Source organism: Podarcis vaucheri, assembly GCF_965113315.1.
Source record: "Podarcis vaucheri genome assembly, chromosome: 17".
In the NCBI taxonomy this organism is placed as follows: domain Eukaryota; kingdom Metazoa; phylum Chordata; class Lepidosauria; order Squamata; family Lacertidae; genus Podarcis; species Podarcis vaucheri.
The window spans coordinates 9461820-9489240 of record NC_138755.1 but is presented as its reverse complement, the minus strand read 5'-3'; the positions used below and the strand labels follow the sequence as shown (position 1 = coordinate 9489240).

The following is a 27421-nucleotide window of genomic DNA, read 5'->3' as shown; positions in this document are numbered from 1 at the left end:
GGAGGCCCCATTAGCAAAAGTGGTACCTCAGGTTAAGAACAGTTTCAGGTTAAGAACGGACCTCCGGAACGAATTAAGTTCTTAACCCAAGGTACCACTGTATATATAGATAGCTCTGGATGCGAACAGGATCCATTCCGGAGCCCCATTCGCATCCTGAAGCAAACGCAACCCGCATCTGCGCATGTCGCGATTCGCCGCTTCCGTGAATGTGCGTGGCGTCATTTTGAGCGCATGCGCATGCGAGAGTGGCGAAACCTGGAAGTAAGTCGCTGCAGAGCATAACCTGAAAATGCACAACCTGGAGCTACTTGAACCCGAGGTATGACTGTATAGATAGATAGATAGATGATAGATAGATAGATAGATAGATAGATAGATAGATGATAGATAGATAGATAGATGATGATAGATAGATGATAGATGATAGATAGATAGATAGATAGATAGATAGATAGATAGATAGATAGATGATAGATAGATATAGATAGATGATAGATTAGATAGATAGATAGATGATAGATGATAGATAGATGATAGATATAGATAGATAGATGATAGATAGAGATAGATAGATAGATGATAGATAGATAGATAGATGATAGATAGATAGATAGATAGATAGATAGATAGATAGATAGATAGATGATCATAGATAGATGATAGATAGATAGATGATCATAGATAGATGATAGATAGATATAGATAGATAGATAGATAGATAGATAGATAGATAGATGATAGATAGATAGATAGATAGATAGATGATAGATATCTGAAACAAGCATTAGCTCTGGCTGCAAAAGCAAAGTGAGTCATTAATGCCCCCTTCCAGTGAACAGGTAGGACTGATACAGCCTTACTGAGTTGGGCTGGCCCAAAACATTTTGGCACCTGAGGCAAACCACACAGCAGTGCCCACCCCCTGCCAGGGAAGAAGGGGTGAGTGAAGATCTACATTGGGAGGGGGCAAATCCAGCCTCCAAGGAACATGCCACAACTGTTGCTGCCACTGCAATAGCAGCAACAGGCAATGCATTCCTTGGAAATCCTGCCACCTGAGGCAGTCACCTCACCTTGCCTCATGGGTGGGCCGGCCCTGGTGATGAGGAAGCAACTATATATATAGCATTTTCACAACATTTTTATATGTGTTAGATTCCACCTTAGTGGGGCTTGCTTCTTCTGAGTGAACATACTTTTTTTTTTTGCAAGTAAATTTTTATTCAGAATTTGTAAAAGAAAAAGAAAGAAAAGAAAAAAGGGCAAACAGATACAAAAATAAACATTTTAACATAAATTATTCATCCTATTTTCATGCTATACAAAAAGTAAGCGTACAATCATACAAAAAGATAATATAAACATTAGGCTCTACTTAGCCTTTGACTTCCCGTCACCCTTTTGGTAAGTATCAAATAAATCCCGGATTGCGTAATTAGTTTATTAAAGTTTATAATTATTAGCTGATAAAGTTTTTCTAATACCGCCAGTTCCTCCTATATATCCGTTCCAATATATTTCCAAAATTTACTCCAGTTTTTTTGAAATTTCTGGTCGTCTTGGTCTCGTATTCTGCCTGTTAATCTATCTAGCTCGGCATAGTTAATCATTTTGACCTGCCAGTCACTTACGTTAGGTATAGTTTCTGTTTTCCAGTTTTGTGCCAGCATAATTCTTGCGGCTGTGGTGGCATAAAGAAATATTTTTTTATCGTCATTTTTTATTTCCTTACCCATAATTCCCAGCAAAAAGGCCTCAGGTCTTTTGGGGAAAGTGTATTTAAAAACTTTTTTAAGTTCATTATATATTGCTTCCCAAAAAACCTTCACCTTGTTGCATTGCCACCACATATGGTAGAGGTCTCCCTCCACTTCACCACATTTCCAGCATGTCTTATTTTCTGATCTATAGATTTTAGCCAATTTTGCCGGTGTAAGATACCATCTATAGAGCATTTTCCAAACATTTTCTCTCAAACTCGTACAGGCCGTAAATTTAATATCTCTATTCCACAATTTCAACCACTTTTCAAACTCGATGTTATAGCCGAAGTCAATTGCCCATTTAATCATTGCCTCTTTGACTTCCTCGTCTTTTGTATGCCATTCCAGTAATATGTCATATAATTTAGACAATGTTTTGTTTTTACCTTCTATTATTTCTATATTGAATTTTGATTTCTTGTCCTCAAAGCCCATTTTTCTTTTATCTTGCTTTAACATATCATTCACCTGATGATATTGTAACCAACCGGTGAATTGATCCTTTATTTCCTCATAAGGTTTAAGTTTAAACCCTTGTTCTGATTTTCTTACCAAATCTTCATAAGTGGCTGTCTTCCCTTCCATGTTGGTTTTTTTTATTGTTAAGACCTCTACCGGTGAGATCCACCATGGTGTTTTTCTTTCAAGAAGGTTCTTATTTCTTTCCCAGACCTGGTATATTGGCCCCCTGAAAATATGATTTAAGAAAGCCCTGTGGACTTTCACCTTCTCATACCAGAGATATGCGTGCCACCCGTACCAATTATTGAAACCTTCCAAATCCAATAGGTCTCTGTTCTCCAGTTTTATCCAATCTTTTAGCCAAAGTAGGCACGCTGCTTCATAATATAGGCTCAAATCTGGGAGAGCAAAACCTCCTCTTTCCTTTTTATCAGTTAATATTTTCATTTTAATCCTTGGTCTTTTCCCCTGCCAGATGAATTTCATCAGGGTTCTCTGCCATTCTTTACATTGTTTTAAACCTTTAATAACTGGAAGAGTTTGAAATAAAAACAACATCCTCGGCAAAACATTCATTTTAACCACTGCTATCCTCCCTAAAAAGGAAAATTTCATCCTCCCCCATATTTCCAAATCTTTCTTTATTTTTTTCCATGTAACTTCATAATTATCTTTATATAGGTTTATGTTTTTTGCCGTGATCCACACTCCCAAATATTTCACTTTTTTCACCACCATGATTTCCACTTTTTGTTCTAGATCTTTTGTTTCTTCCTTAGTTAGATTTTTAACCAGCATTTTAGTTTTATTCTTATTTACCTTAAAACCTGCCACCTCTCCAAATTCCTCAATTTTTTGTAATGCTTCTTTTACACTATCTTGTGGATCTTCCAAAGTCAGAACAATATCATCGGCGAAGGCTTTGATTTTGAATTCCTTCTTTCCTACTCTAATTCCTTTCACTTCTGTTGCCTCCCTCAGTCTCTTATTAAGTACTTCCAAAATTATAATAAATAATAAGGGGGACAGGGGGCAACCTTGTCTGGTGTGATGGCCTGGGATTCCGATTCGGAGGATGAAACAGAGGAATCCCAGCCTGCACAGGAGTCCCCGCCTCCAGGGCCAGCTGAACTGGGGCAAGGCCTAGATGCTGAGGAGCCTGCACCTGAGGCAGTGCATCAGGAGCTGGCCCCAGGTGAAGCCCTTCTGGCCCCAGAGGGGCTGGATGACTCAGTGGCCACAGGTGAGCCTCCTCCAGGGCCCAGTAACCCTTCGGCCTCTCCTGATCTGCAGAGGCTTAGGGCAGAGAGGCGAAGGGAACTGGTTGCCCCCAGGAGGAGTGCTCGCCTTAAGGCCAGAGGAGGCGGGGCTCCTGGGGGTCGGGACCGCCCCTGACCTTAGAAGAGGATAAAAGCCCAGTCAGGCCGGCCCCAGGTTGCGGGAGCAACGTCGTTGTTGGCTACGGACCTTCCTGTGTTCTTGATCCCTGCTCGGCTTCCTGTTCCTGACTATCCAGTACTCCTGTTCCCTGCTCGGCCTCCTGTTCCCGACCATCCGGCGTTCCTGTTACCTGCTCAGCCTTCTGTTCCAGCGTTCCTGTTACCCGCCCTGCTCTCTGCATCGGACCTCGCCCCTCTTCGTGTGGACTCTGCTACACTCACGGTACCTTACCCCCGGGACCAGCACATCTGGTCCCTTTATAAATGTTAAAATATTCTGTTGTATTATTATTTATCACCAGCTTTGCTTTCTGTTCTTTGTATATTGCTTCTATGCCTCTTCTAAATTTTTCGCCAATTCCCATCCTCTCCAAAACCTTCTTTAGGAAGTTCCAGGAGACATTGTCAAATGCCTTTTCGGCGTCTATGAAAACCAGTGCAGCTTTTCTGTCTATTTTCATGTCCAAATATTCAATAATGTCAATCAAATTCCTCTGAGTGAACATACTTAGGAACTTGCCCGTGTTGTAGGGCAATGGAGAATGCAGTACCTTATTAAGCGCTGCTGGATTGTACAGTCTTAATTCTGCTTTCAGCTGACTGAGGAAGAACAACAATTCAGCAGCCCTAAAAGGGGGCCATTTAAAAAGATGGGAGGGCAACAAAGAAACATTGCAATGCAACAGTTTGCGATGTCTGATTTTTCTTAGTAATGAAGTGAATAGGTAAAGGTAAAGGGACCCCTGACCATTAGGTCCAGGCATGGCCGACTCTGGGGTTGCGGCGCTCATCTTGCTTTATTGGCCAAGGGAGCCGGCATGCAGTTTCCGGGTCATGTGGCCAGCATGACTAAGCCGTTTCTGGCGAACCAGAGCAGCCCATGGAAACGCCATTTACTTTCCCGCCGGAGTGGTACCTATTTATCTACTTGCACTTTGACGTGCTTTCAGACTGCTAGGTTGGCAGGAGCAGGGACCGAGCAACGGGAGCTCACCCCGTCACGGGGATTCGAACTGCCGACCTTCTGATCGGCAAGTCCTAGGCTCTGTGGTTTAACCCACAGCGCCACCCGCATCCCTTTAATGAAGTGAATAAATAATATTAATTTCAGAGAACACTGCTAGTGTAGAAGCAGCCCTCTCTCCTCCCTGCTTTCTCCACAAATTCATTACATTGGGGGTGGGGGGAGGCTAGAGAAAAACACTTTAAGATATTGTTACTACAATATAAAGAAGTCCAAATTCAAATGTCCATGGAGAGATCTGTGAAGCCGATCCAATATAAATTGCAGTAGTTGCCCAGTGCTTGTAATGGGCAAAGAGAGACTTCACCTACTGCCACACTGATCTCTGCACACTTGGGGGATGTCACTAAACTAGGGTTTATAATTCATGGAGTAACTGGAGGGGGTCATTGGCTTCCAAAGTAAAGGTAAAGGGACCCCTGACCGTTAGGTCCAGTCACGAACGACTCTGGGGTTGCGGCGCTCATCTCACTCTATGGGCCGAGGGAGCCGGAGTACAGCTTCCAGGTCATGTGGCCAGCATGACTAAGCCGCTTCTGGCGAACCAGAGCAGCGCATGGAAACACCATTTACCTTCCCGCCGGAGCGGTACCTATTTATCTACTTGCACTTTGACGTGCTTTTGAACTGCTAGGTTGGCAGGAACTGGGACCGAGCAACGTGAGCTCACCCCGTCATGGGGATTCAAACCGCCGACCTTCTGATCAGCAAGTCCTAGGCTCTGTGGTTTAGACCACAGTACCACCCCCGTCCCTTCGGCTTCCATAGTATTTGCGCCAATATGTGAAGAATTCAGACAGAGGACAAATGGCAGTTTGAGCATTTGTCAAAGAAAGCTGCTTGTTTTATATTTGCTAGTGGGGAACTGGAAGGGATTTCGTTTATCCAGTTGCCTTATGCTACACATAGAAGGTGCAGTGGTGCCGAAAGTTTCTGAGGAGCAGAAAGTTTGGAGGACATGGGGAGAAAAGACAGAGTAATGCTCAGTCCCACTGTGTAACAACACAGCCCAGAAAAGTGCTTTGTGTAAGCAACTTGAACTTAAAGGTGGTGGTGGGAATTCAGGGATGCAGAATTAATGAAACTGGAGCGCAGCCATGAAGCAGGTTAACACCCTGACTCTGGGGAAAGTTAAAGAAAGGATATTTAATGACCACAAGCGCCCCCGAATCATTCCTCCGGTTAAAACTAGTCCAAGCAGAGAACAAGCATGAGAGAGAGAGCGGAACCTTGAGGTAACAGTGCTATGTAGAAATCACACCCTCATTACAGGCCTTTGGGGGTAATTATTATTATTTTTTATATCAGCTTGGCAAAGGGATCATTACCCTCCCATAGAAATGAGCCATTTTTCCAGTACAGCAATCCTGGTATCTCATTAAAAAGCATCAGGCTCAAAGCAAACAAACCATCACATGTCATTTTCATTTTAATAGGGGGAAATAATTATTCTCACAGCCCAAAACGTACATAAAAGTATCTCATAAAATAAGAGCCTGGTTTCCACCAAGTGTTCAAAACGAGGTGTGTGTGTGAGAGAGAGAGGTGCTGATCAATTGTTCGATTGTTAGCCGCCTACGGTGTGAAGGAATGTGAAAGCAGCAAAATACTCTAAATTTAAAATTGAGAAGCAAGGTAAGAGTTTGGGGTGAAAGGAATGTTTCTGAATGGCAACTGATGCCTCCTTGGGGCTCATCCAGACTCCCTTTTGCACTGCGTTTTCCAAGAACAGCTCTGCTTGTCCCAAGTCCACACCCAAGCGGAGTTTTTTGTCCCGCCGCTTTCCCCAGGGAAAGCCACAGTTTGCTGCTGAATCGGAATAGCAATTTGCAGAAAACCCAATCTACCTCATCTACTTTTGAAACACATTTCAACTCCAACTCCGCTCCATCGTTCCCTGTTATGTACTGAGTTGAATAGGATCCAAACTGCAGCAGTCTGATTGGTCCTAGAACAATAGGATCCAAAATGCAGCAGTCTGACTGGTCCTAGAACAATAGGATTCAGAATGCAGCAGTCTGTTTGGTCCTAGAACAATGCAGCAGTATGATTGGTTGGCAGGAACCACCCAATCCTGCTCCAGATTGAAGTGAATCCACAACCTGATTGGCTTACAGTAGAATTCCTGAATTAGCCAATCATGTGCAGCCCATTGTGTAAATAATGTATATAAAGCAGATACTGTGAGGGACTTCCATTCATTCCTCCTCACCACTATGAGCTGAATAAAAAGCATGAAATCACTTTGCGACTCTGAGTATATTTCATTCCCTCTCCGAGGTGGCTTCAAACCTCAGACTCTGTCTTCGGTGGAATAAGGCTACCAACAGCACTCTCTGTTTTGATTCTAGACTCTGTCCTTGTTTCAACAAACTAATTCTGGGTCTCTAGAAATGGGGCTTTGGTGGGCTGGGAGTTGGGGGCTCAAGGTTTTAGTAGCCAGAGCTGCCTCCTCCTTCCCTTCAACCATGATGTGCTCATGCTATGTCTGTACAGTGGTACCTTGGTTCTCAAACACCTTGGAACCCAAACACTACAAATCTGGAAGTGTTCCGGTTTGCAAACTTTTTCCAGAAGGCAAATGTGCTCTGTTTTGAGTGTTACGCTGAGGTCTGTCTGTCTTTGCAATTTATTTTACGTTTTCGTGGCTGTTTTGTTTTTGTGACTGTGTGGAACCCAGTTCAGCTACTGATTGACTAATTCATTGTGTGACTGCAGTACATTGTTTATTGCTTTCATTTTATGGATCAATGGTCTCGTTAGATAGTAAAATTAATGTTAAATTGTTGTTTGAGGGGTGGTTTTTAAAAGTCTGGAACGGATTAATCTACAGTGGTGCCCCGCAAGACGAATGCCTCGCAAGACGAAAAACTCGCTAGACGAAAGGGTTTTGCAGTTTTTGAGCTGCTTCACAAGACGAATTTCCCTATGGGCTTGCTTCGCAAGACGAAAACGTCTTGCGTTTGTTGCAAGTTTGTTTCCTTTTTCTTAACACCCTTAATACAGTTGCGACTTGACTTCGTGGAGCAACTCATAAAACGCAGTGTGGTAGCCTTTCTTGAGGTTTTTGGCTGTTTTTGAAGCTTTTCCAAAACTTTTCCGACACCGTGCTTCGCAAGACGAAAAATTCGCTAGACGAAAAAACTTGCGGAACAAATTAATTTCGTCTTGCGAGGCACCACTGTAGTCTCATGCTCTACCAACTGAGCTATTCCAACATACGATAACCACTACTGAATCAGGCCAGTGTCCTGTCTAGTTTAGGGAAGTTATTAATGTTTCATGTTTTATTGTGTTTTTAATATTCTGTTGGGCGCCACCCAGAGTGGCTGGGGAAACGCAGCCAGATGGGCAGGGTATAAATGATAAAATCATTGTTGTTATTATTCTTATTACCCCAGCATCTTGTTCTCAGCTGAAAAGTTGTCTGTGGGGAACTGTAAGAGGCAGAGCATAGCCATCATGAATAACTTAATAAATTTATTTAAATTTAATTTACTTAATTTATTTAATGTAGTATCCTATACCTGCAGGTCTCAGGGAGGTTCACAGGATAAAATCAGAATATAAAACCACAAAGTATATAATCAAAATAAAAACAAACACCCAATAACAAACACCCCCCACGCATACATTTTAAAAGGACATAGAATGCCAATCAAATAATAGGTATTGATAGCCCTCTCTTCCATGAATTTGTCTAATTCTCAAGTTGGTTGGCCAGGACTGCCTCCCGTCACGTGGAAGGGAGTTCCACAGGTTAACGCCGCCCCTGCGCTCTCCTGACTCCTTCCCGCTTCAGCGCGCACCCAAAGAGACTCAATGTCACCCCGCAGGGCTCGTCCCTTTAACCTTTCCTATCTCTGTGGCGATAACGAAAGCAACTCTCCGCGGGGCGGCCCAAGCGCGCGTTGACGTCACATTCCAAAATGGGAGCCGCGGCGGCGGCGTGCAAAATGGCGGCGCCCACGCGAGCCAGATCCAAGATGGCGCCGCCCACGGGTGGGGGGAGGAGCCCGGCTCCCAAGATGGCCGCCCTCCTAGCTCCGTGCTGCTGGCGAGCCGGCTCCAAGATGGCCGCCCTCGGAAGCGTCCGGCTGGCCCTGGGAGGCGTCCGGCTTTACAACGCTCGGCCGCTAAGGCGGCGGCTCGGAGGGGTTTACCGGCCGGACCCCGAGAACCCTCGCACGCCGGCCTGGCAGCTGGCGGCCGCCTACGAAGCGAAGGTGTACGGGCGCCACGGATCGGCCTCCGGGGTCGACCCGGCCGGACTCTGGCCCAGCCCGGAGAAGCTCCGGGAGATGGAGGCCGAGGAGAAGGCCTGGTACCCGTCTCTGAGGGAGATGCAGGAGCGGCTGGACGCCAGGGAGCAGAGAGCCGAAGCCAAGCGGCGGGCGAGGTGAGAGGGGCTGAGCTCCGGAGGGGCTGCGGCCGAGGGCGCCCTGCTCCCCCCGGGTGGGGTGGGATAATATGAATATCGCTTAAGCCTGAAGGGGTGGAAATGGTTCTGTCGACGATTGGGTTAATTGATTCATGCGACTTTTTTAAAAAAAGAATTTTTACTACATATTAAAAAATTATAAAGAAAACATATATGAAACATTACATCCAAATCTTCAAAACTAAAAAGAAAAAATACAAAAAGAGTAAAGATATAAAAAAAAGAAATTGATCAAGTACACAAAGTTATTCAAAGGATACAAACGGAAATTTGATTACAGTATTCTATGCTCCAAGTTTCCAGAAAGAAATTACATTTATACTCCATCTTTTCTTTCTTTCTTTGCAGTCACTTTCTGCAAAGATGTGATTCATGCGACTTATCCCGGGGTGTTTTTGTTTGTTTGTTTTTATTACGTTATTGTTCTTTTTTCTATAACTTTTATTAAATTTTCTGTTTTACATTTTAGAATATTCATTTAAACAAGCTTAAAATATCAATGACTTCCCTTCCTCTCTTTCCATGGTTTATTTACAAAACATAAATCCCTGCATATTTTATATAAACTAAACCATTCGGTATTCCATTATTAACATCCATCAAAACTTATTTACGCTGCTCAATTTATCTTAATGCTACCCACGTTTTCAAATAAACACAGCTTTCCTCCATATATCCTGTTACATTATTGCTCTTTGTTGCTTTGTAACAGCCACTTTGGGATTCATTTGGGTGAAAAGCTGCATAAAAATGCAACAAATCAAAAGCAGCGAGCCGCATGTGAGGGTTGGACTAGATGACCCTTGGGGGTCCCCTCCCAAGTCTGCAATTATAGGATTCTGTGAACCTTCGGCAGGATAGCAATAGAACAAGTAGAGGTGTCTGTATTTTCACATATGAGAGAGTAGGAGGGAGAAGATGGGTCATATAGGACGGCTTGTATTGTATATCCAGTCACCAGAATTGGTGAAGCCGTGAGAGAAGGCCAGTGCAAAAATATGCAAAAGTACAGGTGACAGCACACATACTACAAAAACTATTGTATATATACAATAGAGGGAAAGGAGAGGGAGAGAGCTTCACAATTTTTATCATACTTTGTTGTTGTTTAGTCGTTTAGTCGTGTCCGACTCTTCGTGACCCCATGGACCAGAGCACGCCAGGCCCTCCTGTCTTCCACTGCCTCCCGCAGTTTGGTCAGGCTCATGTTTGTAGCTTCGAGAACACTGTCCAAGCATCTCGTCCTCTGTCGTCCCCTTCTCCTTGTGCCCTCCATCTTTCCCAACATCAGGGTCTTTTCCAGGGAGTCTTTTCTTCTCATGAGGTGGCCAAAGTCTTGGAGCCTCAGCTTCAGCATCTGTCCTTCCAGGGCTGATTTCCTTCAGAATGGATACGTTTGATCTTCTTGCAGTCCATGAGACTCTCAAGAGTCTCCTCCAACACCATAATTCAAAAGCATCAATTCTTCGGCGATCAGCCTTCTTGATAGTCCAGCTCTTACTTCCATACATCATACTTAGGGTTGCCATATTCCCCAAAGTGAAAATCAGGACAAAATTGTTGAGTTTGCTTTGGGGTGGGAGGCGTCAAAGTTTTCAAAGTTGGGTGCCATTTCGCCGACTGAAAATCTGGACATATGGCTGCCCAATTATGCACTATCTCCTCCAAAAAGATTGCAGAAAGCTGGGTATATTAGCGCTATTGCTAAAGTATCCTCCAGGTTGGTAAAGCTGACACAAATGGAAGTAGCCCAGGAGGGTGTCTCAAACTTAAGTGGCTAGACTAGAGAACAATAGGTAAAAAATGATATTGTAATGCTCATGGGAATAATATGAAATGTGCCTTCTAAGAACCGGTTGTTGTAGGTAAGAAGAGGAACAATATATCCTTATTTATACAGAGCACTGCTGCTTACCTTTCTGTAAGGTGTCTTAGCAGTCAGTAAACAAAAATGTCCTTTTGGAAAGACATGAATTGTACGCTGAGGATATGGGTCTCTGTGGTTTCTCGCAATGATAGACAACAGGAAATCTGATGTGGAAGGTACCCCCCAGGCCACCTTTTAACTGCAAGGTGACACCAGCCTTCTGCCTGCCTGCTCCCAGTCCAGACCACACTGTGTCAAAAGCAGAGACAAAGGGCATTGCAAAAGACAAGACACTCAAAGTATGCTGGGCCAGATATATTGTTGGTGTAGCCTTCAGCTGGTGGTAATTTTCCTTTCTGAATTCAATTCTGAGGACATTTAGAAGGAAAAGATTGATTTTGCCCGCCTTCCTCAGTTGATTCCTAATTATGCAGGTGACTTGTAGGCTGGCTTCAACAATTACACTTGCCCCAGCAAATATGGCATGGTCTCCTCTTGAGCGCTTAGCAACAAGCCTTCCTCCCAACTTTGGTGTGCTGGGATCATCCTGGCAGCTTCATAGCAAGTCCTATCCCTTGCTAAGGTTGAAAGGGAGGCTGGAGGTGCTAAGCCCTTGCAGCACCTTGGTCCTACAGGATTAACCCAGCAAGCCCCCATCATTTGCAGCTTGGTGGCAAGAGCATCTGTGGCCGCACTCTGAGCTTGGCATAGCAGCTCTGACCCCATAGCTGACTGAAGTCAGAATACTCCCTGCCTGTCTGCATGAAGGGTAGAGGGAGCTTCCTTTGCTGTTGGGTAAAGGTAAAGGGACCCCTGACCATTAGGTCCAGTCGTGACCGACTCTGGGGTTGTGGCGCTCATCTCGCTTTATTGGTCGAGGGAGCCGGCGTACAGCTTCCGGGTCATGTGGCCAGCATGACTAAGCTGCTTCTGACGAACCAGAGCAGCGCACAGAAACCCTGTTTACCTTCCCGCCGGAGCAGCACCTATTTATCTACGGTACTTGCACTTCGTGTTTTCAAACTGCTAGGTTGGCAGGAGCAGGAACCAAGCAATGGGAGCTCACCCCGTCACAGGGATTCGAATCACCAACCTTCTGATCGGCAAATCCTAGGCTCTGTGGTTTAACCCACAGCCCCACCCGCATCCCTTTGCTGTTGGGTAGAGGCACTTTTTCCCATCAAGCCAGCAGAGGGGAAGACTCTGATGACCACAGTTTTTGTCTTCACTTGCAACGCTGGCCAAAAATTGTAGACCCTTGCTTTTAGACTGGTTCCACATTTTCACTCCCTGTGATCAGTATGCTGCTGCCCTCTGGTGAGCATTGTGAGTCTTAGCTGCTGCTACCTTGACCTTGGGGAAGGAGGTGGGAATTGTCCTCACAGTGGCCGCAAGATGATCCCCTCTACTCCAAGGCTGAGGTCCTTTGGGCGCTGAATTGGCACTCCGCTTGGGGCATCTGGCCAATGCAGGTTGAAACAGAGAACAACTTACGTACCTTCCTTTCCATTGGAGGCCTGAGGCCAAGGAACATCATCTTGGTGATTACCAGGGCCAGTCAAAATTAAGGACATCTGCTGGCGTAATTCTCTCCCTCCAAAGGCAAACCTTTGGACCCATTTGGGATGGGAGTTGGAGACTGTATTTCAGTGGTTCTGTTCCTACAGGTGGACTGGTTCCAGAAAGTGGTGGGGAACTGTTGCTCTGCCATGGCACTGGTAGTATGAAGTTCTGCCAGTATGAAGTTTATATCTCCCCCTCCCCCAAATGCTCTTTAACATTTATGTTATGATTCTGAGCGAGGATTTAGGACTGGCTGTCATCCTTTTGACTGAATTCAGGTAGGATAGCGGAAGTTCTGAACAAGTATCTAATGTCGGTGGGTAAGGACTAAAAATTGACTCACAATCCAGGTAAATTGGAAGTCCAATTGGTAGGTGGCTTGTCTGAACAGGGAGGTAACAGTCAACCTGTTCCACTCTTGGTTAAGGGCCAGTTTGCTCCATGGAGTGCTGTTGTATATGGTGCTCACACAGGTGGCACATGCAACGTAATGCCCATTTGCCTGGCACCACCTGCAGTCCCTTCCGGATAGAGAGGCTGGCCACTAGTAATAATTTATGTTGCATTTTAAGACTCCTCTGAAATTTCAACTGGTGCAAAGAACATGACAGCTAGACTTCCGGAAGCAGGGTCAGTCAGAATCCCTCTCAGTTATTTTAAAACAGTGTCAGTGGATTCTGGCTCATTTCTGGGGTCAACTCAAAAGTGCTGCTTTTAACCTATAAAGCCCTGTTAGATTTGGGACCTGGTTATTGAAACAACAGTAACAACAACGTGCTCTGTATGAATAATAATAATAATAATACCTTTATTGTCAATGTACAACCTGTGTACAATGAAATTAACCGAGACTCCCTCCCCCCTCACACAAACACTCAATCTCATTGCATTCTGTGTGCTTGTCGCACAACATACCAACCCCAAAAGTCAGTTGTACTATTTTCCGTTCAGCAGCCTAACAGCCCATGGATAGAAACGTTTTTTTAGCCTGTTGGTACGACTGATTATGCTTCTATATCTCCTGCCCGAGGGTAGAAGATTAAAGAGGTGCTGGCCGGGGTGTGAATTGTCCCTGAGAATTTTTCTCGCTCTCCTAAGGCATCGATCCCTTGCGATGTCATCTAGCGGGCTCAGGGGACAGCCCATGATATCATGTGCTGTGTTCACCACCCTCTGCAAAGACTTTCTGCCCGTGGCTGTCAAGCCAACGTACCACACTGTGATACAATATGGGAGGACACTTTCTATTGTGGACCGGTCGAAAGAGGTCATCAATTGTTGTTTAACATTGTTCTTTCGCAAGACCCTGAGGAAATGGAGTCTCTGTTGGGCCTTCCTAACCACCTGAGTTATATTGTTTTTCCACCTTCGCTAAGGTAAACTCCCAGGAATTTAAAGGAAGAGACTCTCTCCACATAACCCCACCCGATATACAACGGGGCTAATTCCCCCTCTTCCTCCGAAAGTCCAACACCATCTCCTTTGTCTTGCTAATATTTAGGTGCAAGTTATTCTCTAGGCACCATGTAGATACTTTTGGAACCTTCCCCTTGTACACTGATTCATCTCCAGCTGTAATTAGACCCATTATGGTAGTATCATCTGCAAACTTAATAATTGCAGTAGATGGATCAGAGGAATATTGCCCACACATTAAGATCATCCTCAAGAGGTTCTCCTCCAGTTGCCTCTTCCTTTGCGCATATGGTGACTGGGAAAGAGCCTCATTTATTGAGGTGTTCCAACCTTGTAATGCTGTCCCAGGTGCTTACCTTTGTGAGTTCAGTTGCTGGGTTTAAACTATTCTAGTTGTCAGGGTTTTTTAATTAAAAAAAAATAGTCACATTGACATACTTCTTGCTGTTGTTCCTGCTGCTTTATTGTGCCTTTATTACTGAGTTATTTGTATTTTCATTTTTTAAACTTAATGCTTTCAGAGTTGTTGTTTTTTTAATTGAAATGTGAGGCTTAAGTCATTTTAAATCAAAGAATGTGGCATGTCTTGAAATATTCAAAGGGAGTCTATATCTCTTTTTTCCAGCTTCTTGGGGAGTCTGCGGGTGTTTGATCTTCTGTTTTTGCTCTCTTCACAGAGAGGAGCACATTGCTTCCCAAATGGCCAAGATGCCAGAGATGATTGCAAACTGGTTGCGGGAAAAGGAGGAGCGCAAGACCAAAGAGCGTGAAGAGAAGGAGCGGCGGCAGATGCTACTGGCTGAAGCCCGTGAGCGCTTTGGTTACAACCTGGATCACCGCAGCGCTCAGTTCCAAGAGATGGTGCAAGAGATGGAGAAGGCTAGAAAGAAGGAAGCGAAGCTGCAGAAGAAGCAGCGGAGAGAGGAGGCTCTGGCCAAAAAGGCAATGCAAAGCGCACCTGTTGCCTCAATCCCAGACAAAGAAGGGGAGGTGGTTGCAGCAGAGGCATCACATCAGGTCACGTAGTCTGTTGGGGCTCTGAAAGTGCAGACTCTGGACTGTGCATTGAGTTAACCTGGTGCAGAGGCCCAGCAAGCACATCTCTTGCAACCCTTGATTCTGCCTGAAGGTCATTTCCCAACTCTCTGACCACCGATGAGAGAATATTCGGGTGTTCTCTCCCTATCTCTGTCCCACTTGATCACCAAAAATAGATTTGGAGTAGCAAATACCTTTGCTGCTAATGCTTCTGAATTCCTTGTTGGTGGATCCTGAGGGTGGTGATGTCAAACTTTGACTTCTATCTTTCCAGTGGAGAAAACTACCCTCACTTACTAGCTGGCTGGTGTGTTGTGTGCAGTTACAGACAAATAAATGTACGTGGTATTTTTAACCTTGGTTTTCTTCTATTTTAAATTTAACAGACTAATAACAGGAGAAAGAGCCCCAAACATGCTAAGCCCAGCATGTTGTCTATTTATGTTTGTATTTTGCGCTTCCTTCAAAGAGCACAGAGTGTTACCCTCACAACAAAGCTGGAGAGGTGAGCCAACCTGTGGTTTCTTCCAAGGCCACTCAGTGACCTTCATGGCTAGGCAGGGACCTGAAGCTCTGGGTCTTTGTTTAAACCCAATTCCAGCTCCTGTGCCACTCTGTGTCTTGATTAGTTGCCGTGTGTCCACCTTTTGAAGGGAGGCAAGAAAGTTGGCACTTCTTATGGGGCAAACGTGTCCTGCTACAAGCACACACAAGCTTCAGTTGTCAATAGAACAAGGGAAGTTAGGGCTTCTCCCCATTTTATTTTAGCAGCTACTTTAAATAGCACTTGTGTGCTTATTTATAGTACCAGAGTATTCATGAGCAACAAGTCACAGTGATTTTCTTCTTCCTTCAGTGTCTAAAACCATAAAGCAGGCAGCATTATTTGAACATATGAATAGGTGATGTGAAACATCATGTATTTCTGACAGCCCCAGCTTGCAAATGAGCACTAATAATTTATTAATTGCTTTGTTTGCATGTTTTGACACCCAGTCACTCCAGACCCCAATAAACAGCTTGTGGGATTTGACATTATCAGCTGGGCCCTGCAGTGCTATGAACTATCATCAAATGTGCAAACTTAATGGGTTCTGCTTCATTTTGTGTTGGGTAAGTCTTGTTTCAAATAGGATCTGTTTTGCTCCCGAGCTCTTGTTGTGGAGTCCGCAACTGTACTCGGTTTGATATGTTTCGACAGGCAAGGAGCAAATCCCACTCGGAACTTTTCAGTCAGACCTCTGCTGAAACCAGGGACAATTTGCAGCTGGGAAAGGACTGAGATGATGCAAACCTCTGTCTGCTGAGAAGCAGAGGGTGTATTGTCATGTACAGATATAGTAGTAGCATCAACAGTATCCTGTAAAAAGAGGCAGTAGGCTGCCGTTTCCACTCCAAACTGTTTAGCTGGAAAGGTCTATATGTTGGTCCCTTTTCCACAATGGACAGGCCAAGAGATGTTTGTAGCATGGTGATTGCTTCCCTCTAGTGGAACAATTGTGGATTCAGATCTATCGGACTTCCATTTTCGAAACAGCCTTCATTGGGAGGTGATCCCAAAAGACTGAACAGAAAGCAGGGGAAATGAAAGTGATACAGGTCTTTTAAAACTACTGCCCTAGCATGCTTAGCTAGAGTAAGTCTTAAGAACTTGGAGGAAATTCTGAATAGACATTCAGAAGAGGTTCTAATTTTTTTAAAGTTCCTACCTTCCTAAAAGTCCTTCAGAACTTTATTGGGCAGCTGGAATTTAAAGGGGGAACAGGTACATATAAGATCATCTAAAAGTACGTGGAGGGACACATACATGTTTAGCTCTGTCTCAGTTTTTCTCATGACAAATTTGAGCTCTTCCACAGTGTTCACCACGTGGCCATCCATATACAGTTGTGAACTAACCTCCAGCTTTTTCTTCTTTACGTCGACCAGTTAAGCTGCTCCTCCTCTTGGGGGCTGATAAAACAAATGCCTTACCCTTTAACCCTGGATTTTTGTTAAATTAAAGCAAAACACCTTATATAAATTATTTTTATTTTACATACATTTGTCAGAATTAATTAATCACCCAGTGCTGGCACCAAAATTTCTACATAAAGTTTTAAAGACCAAACTATGTTAATAATTAAAAATTTAAAAAAAAAACAAAAACATCTCCCACCCTTCCCCATCCAGTTAGTAGTAGCGACAGGATTTTGTATATGTCTGTTTTTCCTTACTTGAGGTGCACTCGAGCTTAAGAAGCAGTGGCGAGCTTCTCTTGCTAGCGGTTCTTTTTTTGGTTAGCATTTTGCTTCGGTTGACTCCCGTACGGTGTCTCTCCTTTTAGCATATTTTCATTTTTTTAACGTCAGCTCTCAAAACAACACCCCCCCTCAACTGAGTGCCCATAGTGAAAGGCCCAAGTCATAGGCCCACCAGTGTTAACTTATCTACAGACGATCATGCAAGATGTGGGAAGCATCTTAACTGCAATATGTATGTAATTAATGAAAAGCAGGAGAGCGATGCAAAAATTCTTGTAAGGAAAGAGATGGTAAGAGATGAAACATTTGACCCACTCTTGCAGATTAAAAGTTGAGTTACGTGTTCAGTTGCAAACCTTGCAGGCCTCTCTCAAGCACATGTCGGACCTATGCTCCTGTGAGTATGGGACAGAGTTGGTCACGGATCAGATGGGGAATTTGCGGGAAGTGCCACGTTCTGGACTAAGGTACAGATCGCAAGCCTGCCCAAAGAGAAGGGACAGAGACACATGTGCGTGCATGTTTTTTCTTTAAAGGAACACTATATCCTGTTTCTATGGAGCACAGCACATAAGGCAGAGAACAGCTAAGGCAAGGCCTGTTGTTCTAGACATTTACTCTGCAACACAGATGAGGTAGAGTTACCGTAATTTCATGCCAGTCCTCTTAACATCTGTCCTAAAAGTCTCACAAGGACGACACTGTTTGCGACCCTCCTTTTGTTCTTAGCAGCACCCCTGCATTTTCCATGCGATTAGGGTATGGTGAAATAGTTTAGCTGCTGCTATAGCATAAGCTTCAATACATTCACATTCTATCTCAGGGGTGGGCCTGTGCTGTTCCAAGTTAGAACAAGGCTCCCTACCACAAAGCACAGGACTGTTCTTTATCCAGTTAGTAGCATTTTAGAACCATTTAATCGTTGAGTTGAAAGGGTCCGCTGAAGCTCATCTCATCCAACCCCCTGCAAGGCAGAAATCTCAGGTAAAGCATCCATGACAGATGGCCACCCAACCTCTGCTTAAAAGCCCTCAAGGAAGGTGAGTCCACCACCTCTTGTAGGCGTCTGTTCCACTGCCAAACAGCTCTTACTGTCAGAAAGTTCTTCCTGATATTTAATCAGAATCTCCTTTTTGTAACTTGAATCCATTAGTTCAAGTCCCATCCCTCCAGAGCAGGAGAAAAGGAGCTTGCTGTATTGAGCCTCAATCTTCCTTAACCGGGCTCATAAATTGGGGTGTGCAGGTGCCCAATCTTTTATAAGTGCATAAAAGCAACTTGCAGGATCAGGCCAGTGATCCAGGATCCTGTTCCCACAGTGGCCAATCGGCTGCCTGTAGGAAACCTGCAAGCAGAATTCAAGCACAAAAACACTCTCCCCTCCTGTTAGTGATGTGTTGCTACGTTTGATTTAATGCATTCTCTCCATGAAAGTAGGAGTGGAGCCAATGAGAGTGGCAAGAGAGTAAGTTAGCATGCCACTGCTTCCCTCCACAGCAAAGAATTTTCCACAAGATCAGTCTGTAGATGAATGGTGACCATGCAAAGGGGGTGCATGAAGCTGTTGCCGCTTCTATGCTCTGCCTCCACGCATGCAAATTTGTTTTTTAAAAAATATTTTACCACGTGTGCTCATGATATGAGCAACACTAAATCATGTGGATCTAATACTGATCCTCTCACATGGGTTTAACACACATCTCTAATAAGCAACCCTGAGTAAACAGTATGGCAGAAGAGTTCTGGGTAGACAGGGTTACCAATGCAGATGTGATCTGCCCCCTTCTACAGAACCAATAAGTGCTACCTACCATAGAAAAAATAAGAATGCAAAGTGGTTGCGTTCTTATTCCCCAACTTGGTGAATCCGTAGAACTAGTTACTAGAAGCCAATTCAATAACCACATTGAAAGGAAGACAATTTCAGATGGTAGGCCCATCAGCTGCTTTTAACCAGGATGATCAGCAAAGAACATAAACACATGGGCAGCAGTGAAACTTAAATGATAGAAGAGATCGCATTGCCCCGCAGCTGTTTCCAAAGTATCACAGTCCAGTTATTACTCAGAGGTGGTTTCACTTAAAATATTTACCCACCTTCGTGTAGGACATGAAGGACTGGCTGCTGCCCTGCTTCAAAAAACTGCTAAAAATCACCTCCTTATTCCTTTCCAACATTTGAAAACTTTGTCCTTAAATGGAGAACGATCAAATCAGTACCAAAAAGTTGTTTGCACTTTTGAAAACGAGAAAGCCACAGCAGAATGTTGAGATAAACCCAGTTTCTAGCCAAAGCTGGAAGTCTTTGCTAGGCGACTGAAACTTTAAGGTTCAACACCAATGTGAAATGAAAGGCCGCCGGATGCAGGCTCCAGGGTGCTGTGGCTTGCTGAGTTAAGGATAAGAGACCAAGAAGGAAAGGGGATTAGAATTTGCCAACGAAACAGGAGATAGTAAACCAAAAAAAGGAAGGTGGAGAGTACTACACCTTCAGGTTATTTCCAAGTCTTGATTTGATTGTTGGAGGAGGGGGGAGATATTAACCTTCATTTGTAGGACCTTGAGGAGGCTGATTAACGAAGATGAGGTCCTCCTTTCAGCTTCATTGATTAGCAAGCAATTATTTCCCCAGCTACTCCCTGGTCTTGGAAGTCAAAATTCTGATGGGTAAAGCCTTGTCCATTCCCACACACCAAGTATCAAGCACTAGATTGGTAGCCAAGCAGCACAACAGGTGACGACAACACATTCCTTCCAAACACACCCACCCGAGGAAGGAGGGATCATCCCAAGACCTTGTACTTTGGCAGGTTCCCTCTTTGGTCTAGGTGCTCCTGAGAGCAACAGTTCACCTCCTCTTTCGAGAAAGAAGGCAGGAAACACACCATTCCCTAGGAAGGGCTGTCTCCAACTGCACCATTTTCTTCCTGGCAGGCCTTGAGTTTGGACAATACAGCATGTATCCGGAAGAGAGTGCGGGACTCCATTGAATAATTCTTGTAGTTGTTCCTGTAGGGAGAGGAAATCAGCAGGTGTTATATCCTGGAATGTGTCTATTCTACTCATTGTATTTAACAGCATCCTAAGGTATCCTGCCAACCTAGCAATTCGAAAGCATGTCAAAGTGCAAGTAGATAAATAGGTACCACTCTGGTGGGAAGGTAAACGGCGTTTCCGTGTGCTGCTCTGGTTTGCCAGAAGTGGCTTAGTCATGCTGGCCACATGACCCGGAAGCTGTACGCCGGCTCCCTCGGCCAATAAAGCGAGATGAGCGCCGCAACCCCAGAGTTGGTCACGACTGGACCTAATGGTCAGGGGTCCCTTTACCTTTTTAAGGTATGTGCATCTCAGTAGCCAACCAATGAAATGACGGTAATTTGGATTAGGGATCCTATGGGATCAAAGATCTGGCTCAGTACGAAGCAGCTTCATGTTACTGGTTCTAAGATCTTATTGCCCAGAATGCAGTTTCAATGGTTGGATTGGAGGAAAGGATCAGTGGCTGAACTGGCAACCTTTATTCCTTAACCTCCATGGGGTTAATAAATCTTACAGGATTCCATATACAGGTGAAACTCAAAAAATTAGAATATCGTGGAAAAGTTCATTTATTTCAGTAATTCAACTTAAAAGGTGAAACTAATATATGAGATAGATTCATGACATGCAAAGTGAGATATGTCAAGCCTTTATTTGTTATACAGTGATACCTCAGGTTAAGAACTTAATTTGTTCTGGAGGTCCACTCTTAACCTGAAACTAGTTCTTAACCTGAAGCACCACTTTAGCTAATGGGGCTTCCCGCTGCTGCTGCTGCTGCACCACCGGAGCAAAATTTCTGTTCTCATCCTGAAGCAAAGTTCTTAACCTGAAGCACTATTTCTGGGTTAGCAGAGTCTGTAATCTGAAGTGTCTGTAACCTGAAGCGTATGTAACCCGAGGTACCAATGTAATTGGGATGATTATGGCATACAGCTGATGAAAACCCCAAATTAACAATCTCAGAAAATTAGAATATAGGGGAAAGGTGCAGTAGCTATTCAATCCACGATATTCTAATTTTTCGAGTTTCACCTGTACATTACAAGGTAGCAAGAGCTTCCGAGGAAGCTTTTGCTCTCTTCCTTAAAGCCAAGGATTGTGGAATAAACCGGGGGCTCACTTACTTTGCCCGACGAAGCAGCTGCACAGCCTCTTCATTACGGCCTTGTGCCACATAGAGGAGACTCAACTCCAGCAGTGCATTGGGTACCAAGTAGTGATCATACCGGATCCTCTTCTCACTGCAGACAGGGAGGCAAACATGGGCTTGGAAAGCAACTGGGTTTAGGGCGAAGGTCTACTTGGCCTTGATTCATTTTATATATTGAATTTATATACTGCCCTATACCTGGAGGTCTCAGAGCAGTTCACAGAATAAAATCAAGATATAAAACCACAAAATACATAATAAAAATAAAAACAATAGCCCCCCCCAAAAAAAAGACAATTTTAAAAGGGCATGGGATGTAAATCAGTCCAACCCAAGGCCTGGTTAAAAAGGAACGTTTTTGCCTGGCACCTAAAGGTGTATAATGAAGGCACCAGGTGAACTTCCCTGGGGAGAGCATTCCACAGATGGGGAGCCACTGCAGAGAAGGCCCTGTTCTCGTGTTGCCACCCTCTGGACCTCTTGAGGAGGAGGCACACGAAGGAAGGCCTCATAAGATGATCTGGGTAGGTTGATATGGAAAGAGGTATTGGAATGGAATGAACATATATGAACTAATAAGAGGTGGAACACAAATGGGAACCAGATTGTTGTGTTTGCAGAGGATTGTAGGTAGAATGGGAAGCAACTTACTCCTTGAGGAGCATCTAATTACTTTCAGCCATCTAAAGAGTGAGGCCTGAGAAGAGGATGGATGAAGCCCTTTTTCTGTGCCAGGCAGAATGACCCTTACCTTGGGGGAAGCCCAACTCATTAAAAAAACACCAACATATTCTCCAAATAGACTGGAAACTCTTGGGAATCTCACCTGCCATGGATAGCACTGAAGCAAGCCTCTGCTTCAGCCGAACTGTGCAAGTGCTTCAGGACCAGGCCTTTGAGAAGTAGTACCAGGCACCGGTCGTCCACCTGGTACTCACTGGCTGAAGGTAATGGGGAGGAATAGGAAGAAAAACGGCAAAAAGAGAGGTGAACCAGGCTAAGCAGCTGCTGCCCGCAACTCCACACTTGAGGAGCAGTTGGCAGTTCATATGCATTCAGATTACTGGTCAGCAGACACTTCTTTTGTTCCCAACCCTACAACTAGGAAGGAAAACTCAGTGTTTCCCCGCTTACATGAATATCCCTGCCCAGATTACTTGTGAGCCGGAACAGACACTTTGTAAAAAAAACAGGCCAAAAAAGGAAGGCTCCAAATATTATTTCCCAGAATCAAGGAATTGTAACTTTGAAGTCCAGTACAAAATATTGTGACCTTGCCTTCTCATGGTTTCAAAGAAACTCTGCCAAGTTTCTGACAAGGATTTAAAACTAAAAGAGGTTATCAATATTTCCAAACTTTTAGCATGTCATTTCGTCCCTGCAATCAGCTGGACTGGTACAGTAAAGAAAAAGCGATTCATATATGTTGTATGTGTGATATATAACATTGTTTCACAAGATGGCAATGCGGAGTCCTGTTTTTCTATGCCTGTTTTCCCTCTTTTAAATTTATGCTTTAAACTGAAACCCTCTCTGATGTGTCTAGATCCAGTCCCTGTCTACGTTGCCCCAAAATCCTATTACTACTTATATTATTTACTCCTCTGAATAGTGTGCATAGATATTAGGATATGCAACTTCTATTTTTTGCATGTATTCCAGAACATAATTTGCTATTCTAGCAGCTCTGCGTGCCCACCCACCCTTTGCCACTTTCGTGAAACCAGTGTGTTACCTGGTGCTTTCTGTAGCAACTTCTCAGCCTGTGTCAGAGTCTCTAGAGTCCCCTTGAGCAGTTCCTGGCGCTTGCCCAGGACGGTGAATCCATTCCACATATACATCATCTCCTGGGAGGGAAAAGCACAGGGAGGGCATGGTGATGATAGCAGGAATTTGGGACGGAGGCGAGGAGAGGGGAGAGACAGAGGCCGCAGCATCTCCTTTCTCATCAAACTATTTTTGCCAGCCCAGGAGAAGCAGCCAGAAGCTTCCTGCCTCTTGAGACTCGTACATGCATCTCTTGTGTGCAACTAGATGCACACAAATGGACGGGTGTGGGAGGACACAATGTTCCTCGGATGTGAGCGTAGCAAATATGTTTTCTGCATCAGAATTTATGAGAGGAAAATGCACACCTCTTTCTTTTCATTTCTACGTGCGGCCCCTGGAACAATTTAAAACTAATAATGAGATGCACAGCTTGCAGATTTAGCATACAGAATAAGAAGAATGCACGTTTAAAGAAGACTGAAAAATGTTTACTGAGTACATGGGTGAAAATTGTGTTCATTTAAAATGCTGGTAGCATTAAGATAAATTCAACAGTGTAAATAAGATTTGACAGATGTAACATTGGATTACTGAATGGCTTAGTTCACGTAAAATATGCAGGGATGTATGGTATGCAAATTGAACAATGGAAAGAGTAGAAAGGAAGTCATTGAATTTAAGGTTGTTTAAATGGATATTTTGAAATGTAATTTAGAAAATTTAATAAAAAATATATATTAAAAAATAAAACTGGCAACGAGAGCATGTTCATGAAAAGGTTTTCCATTCGCTTGAAACCATGACATCTCTGCCACCCATGCCCACAAGCGTAGAGAGGTCATGTATCTCCACCCTTACCAGGGCTGGCACAGGCAGAGGAACATGTTCGCTTGCTTTGTAGCGCCTCGCTTTGCGGATGGCGAACTTCTCTGTGGGTGGAGACTTCCCTGCGATCTTCTGCTTGAAGGAGGAAACTTGCCTGCAAGGGAAAGACAGGTGGAGAGCCTCACTGCAGCTTCATTCCAACAGGGAAGCTAAAGAAAGAGACTCTGCGCTCCCAGAAGTGCTTCATCCAACTTTCAGGGACTCTGGCTACACTCGCTCAAGGAGCCTGCTTGCTGGCAGGCAGCAAACCTCATCCACAGCTTGCAGCCATTCAGATAGGCGCCAATCACACAACAGTCCTCCAGTAGCACTGCTGTTATTTCTGCACAGCAAATATTCCGGCAAAACACTTGCAGAACTGGGGCTCCTAGACCAGGGGTACTCTAGTTGCTAACACCTTACAGTTGCAACAAGAGAACAGAACTCAGCCTGCATTGTCCCTCCCTCAATAAGTGCTAGTGTGTGACACAAAGGGGGGCTTTTACCTGAAGAGCTCAACCTCATCCTCACCAAAAGGCCGCGGTTCCTCTGGAGGCAGCATGCTAAGGAAGGCAGCTTTCATGTACACATACATTGCCTGTAGGGAGACAAGGAGGGTATAAAAAAGGGAAGAAGTCCAACCAGAGCAAGGTGGTGAGAGGGAGGGAGGACAGCAGCAGCAGGTTTGCTTTGGGGAGTTTAACAGCCTGGGAATCATAGTGAGCGAGACTCTTCTGACTGAGCTGGAAAAGGGAAAGGAAAGCACATAGGGAAATCCCTTCAGCTGCAGACATAGCCCAGCATTGGCCACTCACAAACTAGTCTTTTGGGAAGTTTCAAGAGCTTGGAGGGGGACATGTAGCAAGAGCAACACAAAATAGATTCCATGGTTCAAGAGTGCCTGGAAAACACCTAACCCCAGATGCATGTCATCTGGCCATAGTGACTAATGATTATGGACTCTGACCTCATTCAGAAAGTAAGGGACAGGGTTGAGAGCCTGGCTGGCAGAATATCAGCTTTAGTCACCAGAGGCTGAATCTGAGTGGGGCTTGCAATGCATGAGGGAAGAGAGGGAGAAAAACTGTGAAGCAGAACACACACTCAGAGCTTGATATAAAAGGCAAAGCCAGCCTGGCGGCATAAGGTCTCCCAGCAGCCACTCATGCTAGTGATAGTTCTAACAAAGTGAGGCCTACAGGGTCCCTTGCCGCATTGAACAGGGTGCAACTTCAGTCCCATAGCACAGCTGCAAAATATTCTGAGCTGGGCTAATTGTATACTAAAAGGGTAAGAAGGAATATTCCCAGGCAACGCTTCACACAGGCATTGCAGTTCCAGGGTCTGCCTCCTGAAGTTACTGGAAGTTCTGCTATTTTGGTTGTAAAGGTGCCCAGAACCCTGTGGATCAGCTAGTATCAGAAGAAGGCACCTAGCCTCGGTGCTCTCTTCTTATTTGAAGCAGAGAAAAGTCTCCCACTTTCCAGAACTCAGGTCTATCTCAAAGGAAATCCTGCAGGGAACAATAACTCCTCTGTCCTGCTGCTCATTAACCTCCTGTCGCATTTCGCACCTTAGACCAGCGATTCTCCTTGCTCAGCAGGTCCGCATAGAAGTAGGCCATCTTCCACATTCCTTTGTAGGCAAAGCACCACATCAGCTCCCAGTAGCACATATGGTGAAACTGCTTCCAGGCCTGCTGGGCTGAGCAGCCTTCTTCAAACTTCTTGATGGCCTGGGCAGAGATAGAGAGGCCAAGCCCAGGTTAGTCCAGAAAGGAGGTGAAGGGTAGCAGCAGCAGCAGCCAGCAGCTCAGTACCTTTCACTAGCAAGCACGGTGGGAAGGGCTTTATACTGGAAGCAAAACTCCCAGCCTTTCGCCATGGGGGAACTGTGATGTGGTGGTGTAAGAATGTGTGCGGCCGCCTCTCACCTCATTGATGTTCCCTTTGATCTCCTCTATCCTCCCGGCGAAGAATAAGAAAATGGCACTCTGCAAGGGTGAGAGAAAGAGGACTCAGACATGAAAGACAGGGAGCCACAAGGCATGTGAAGCTCAGACTCCTCAACTAATTCACACACACACACACACACACACACACACACACACACACGAGATATGTGATGGCCTGGGATTCGGACTCGGATGCTGAACCTAAGGGATCCCAGCCTGCACAGGAGTCCCCACCTCCAGAACCAGCTGAGCCGGGGCTGGGGCTTGAGCCTGAAGGGTCCTCACCTGTGCTGGATCCTCAGGTGCAGGCACCAGCTGAGTCTGCTCTGGCTCCTGAGGTGATGGAGGACCCATTGCCTGCAGGTGCCCCACTCTCAGCCCCGTCAGGGGAAGCTGAGGTTGCCTCTGGGTCCGGTAACCCTCCAGCCTCTCCTGAGCTGCAGAGGCTCAGGGCAGAGAGGCGGAGGGAACTAAGTTCCTGCAGGAGAAGTGCTCGCCTCCAGGCCAGGAGAGGCGAGTCACCAGAGGATTGGGGCTGCCCTATGCCTCGGGGCAGGTAAAAGCCAGCCAGCCCCAGTCCCAAGTTGCAGGAGCAACATTGTTGGTTGCTAGTTCCTGCCTGAGCTCCTGACCTGCCCTGGCTCCCTGCTTGCAAGCCTGTTCCTGTCTTCACATGACTCCCTGCCCTGCACCCAGCTTCAGCTACTACAGACTGCCTCCATGATGCACCTTTGACCACGGACCGGACTTGGACCTCACCTCTCGGGTAACCCACGGGACCAGCACACGATATCTGAAGTTGCATGAAAAGCATGGACTCAGCCTCTGAGGGCACCTGCAACCTGTTCAGAGGTGGCGGCAGCAGGAGAACGTGGCCTAAGACTCCAGAGCCCCCATTGGTCAACCCACTTATAAGGGCAGAGAAGAACCCACCAGGTGTTTCCTACAGCATCTCTGAGGGCCTAGGACCATGGTCTTAAGAACCTGAGGCCTTCTGGGGCTGAGAAGGTTAGGTTTCTCCCTCAACGCAGCAGTCAAAAGGCGGGAGAGTTTTGAGAGACCGCCACCCAACTCTAAGCACACCATGCCTGGTGCTTTGGATCTGCCTCGCGCAACACCAGAGTAGGGCACAAATGCTGCCCCAGGCACAGGGGCTCCTGCAAAGCCTAGTAGCAGAAATCCAAGAGATTGAAACCCCCACCCCACCCCAGTCACAAGAGAGGGTGCCGGCCTGGTCTGCACATGCAGCAGAATGATGTGGTAGAGTCTCAAAGATGGGAAGCAGTCGCTTAAGACTGCGGGGGGGGCATTTTAGAATGCATCCCATTTATCTGAATGCATTTCAAGAAGAAAGCCAGCACATTGCGGGCAAATGTTCTAAT

At 45.2% G+C, this 27421-nt stretch overlaps 2 protein-coding genes across 11 annotated transcripts in view; one reads left to right on the top strand and one right to left on the bottom strand.

Moving 5' to 3' along the window:
* Positions 1–8632: 8632 nt before the first annotated feature.
* GADD45GIP1 (GADD45G interacting protein 1) lies at positions 8633–15371 on the top strand. Its single transcript, XM_082205201.1, has 2 exons — positions 8633–9090; positions 14656–15371. The coding sequence occupies exons 1-2, from the start codon at positions 8648–8650 to the stop codon at positions 15002–15004; spliced, it is 792 nt and encodes a 263-aa protein (XP_082061327.1). The 5' UTR covers positions 8633–8647; the 3' UTR covers positions 15005–15371.
* A 1781-nt stretch (positions 15372–17152) lies between these two features.
* The window catches only part of LOC309521842 (tetratricopeptide repeat protein 39A-like), a 36273-nt gene continuing 26004 nt past the window's right edge, over positions 17153–27421 (bottom strand). For 8 of the 10 annotated variants that reach the window (XM_082204888.1, XM_082204889.1, XM_082204886.1 and 5 more), the window contains exons 11-18: positions 26019–26078; positions 25659–25820; positions 24592–24683; positions 24080–24200; positions 23187–23298; positions 22278–22392; positions 21426–21542; positions 17153–20268 (exon numbers count right to left, since the gene is read on the bottom strand). In XM_082204888.1, coding sequence (XP_082061014.1) covers positions 20151–20268; positions 21426–21542; positions 22278–22392; positions 23187–23298; positions 24080–24200; positions 24592–24683; positions 25659–25820; positions 26019–26078 — 897 coding nt within the window. In that variant the 3' untranslated portion in view covers positions 17153–20150. Of the gene's footprint in view, positions 20269–21425; positions 22393–23186; positions 23299–24079; positions 24201–24591; positions 24684–25658; positions 25821–26018; positions 26079–27421 lie in introns of those variants that run through there. The other 2 variants (XR_014214783.1, XM_082204882.1) reach the window with 2 other exon arrangements.

What these genes read in the sequence shown, in the direction of transcription:
- GADD45GIP1 (XM_082205201.1), top strand. Translation starts at nt 8,648, where the DNA reads ATGGCGGCGCCCACGCGAGCCAGATCCAAGATGGCGCCGCCCACGGGT. An exon ending in GAAGCCAAGCGGCGGGCGAG is followed by an intron (nt 9,091 to 14,655) that starts GTGAGAGGGGCT and finishes CTCTCTTCACAG; the next exon opens with AGAGGAGCACATTGCTTCCC.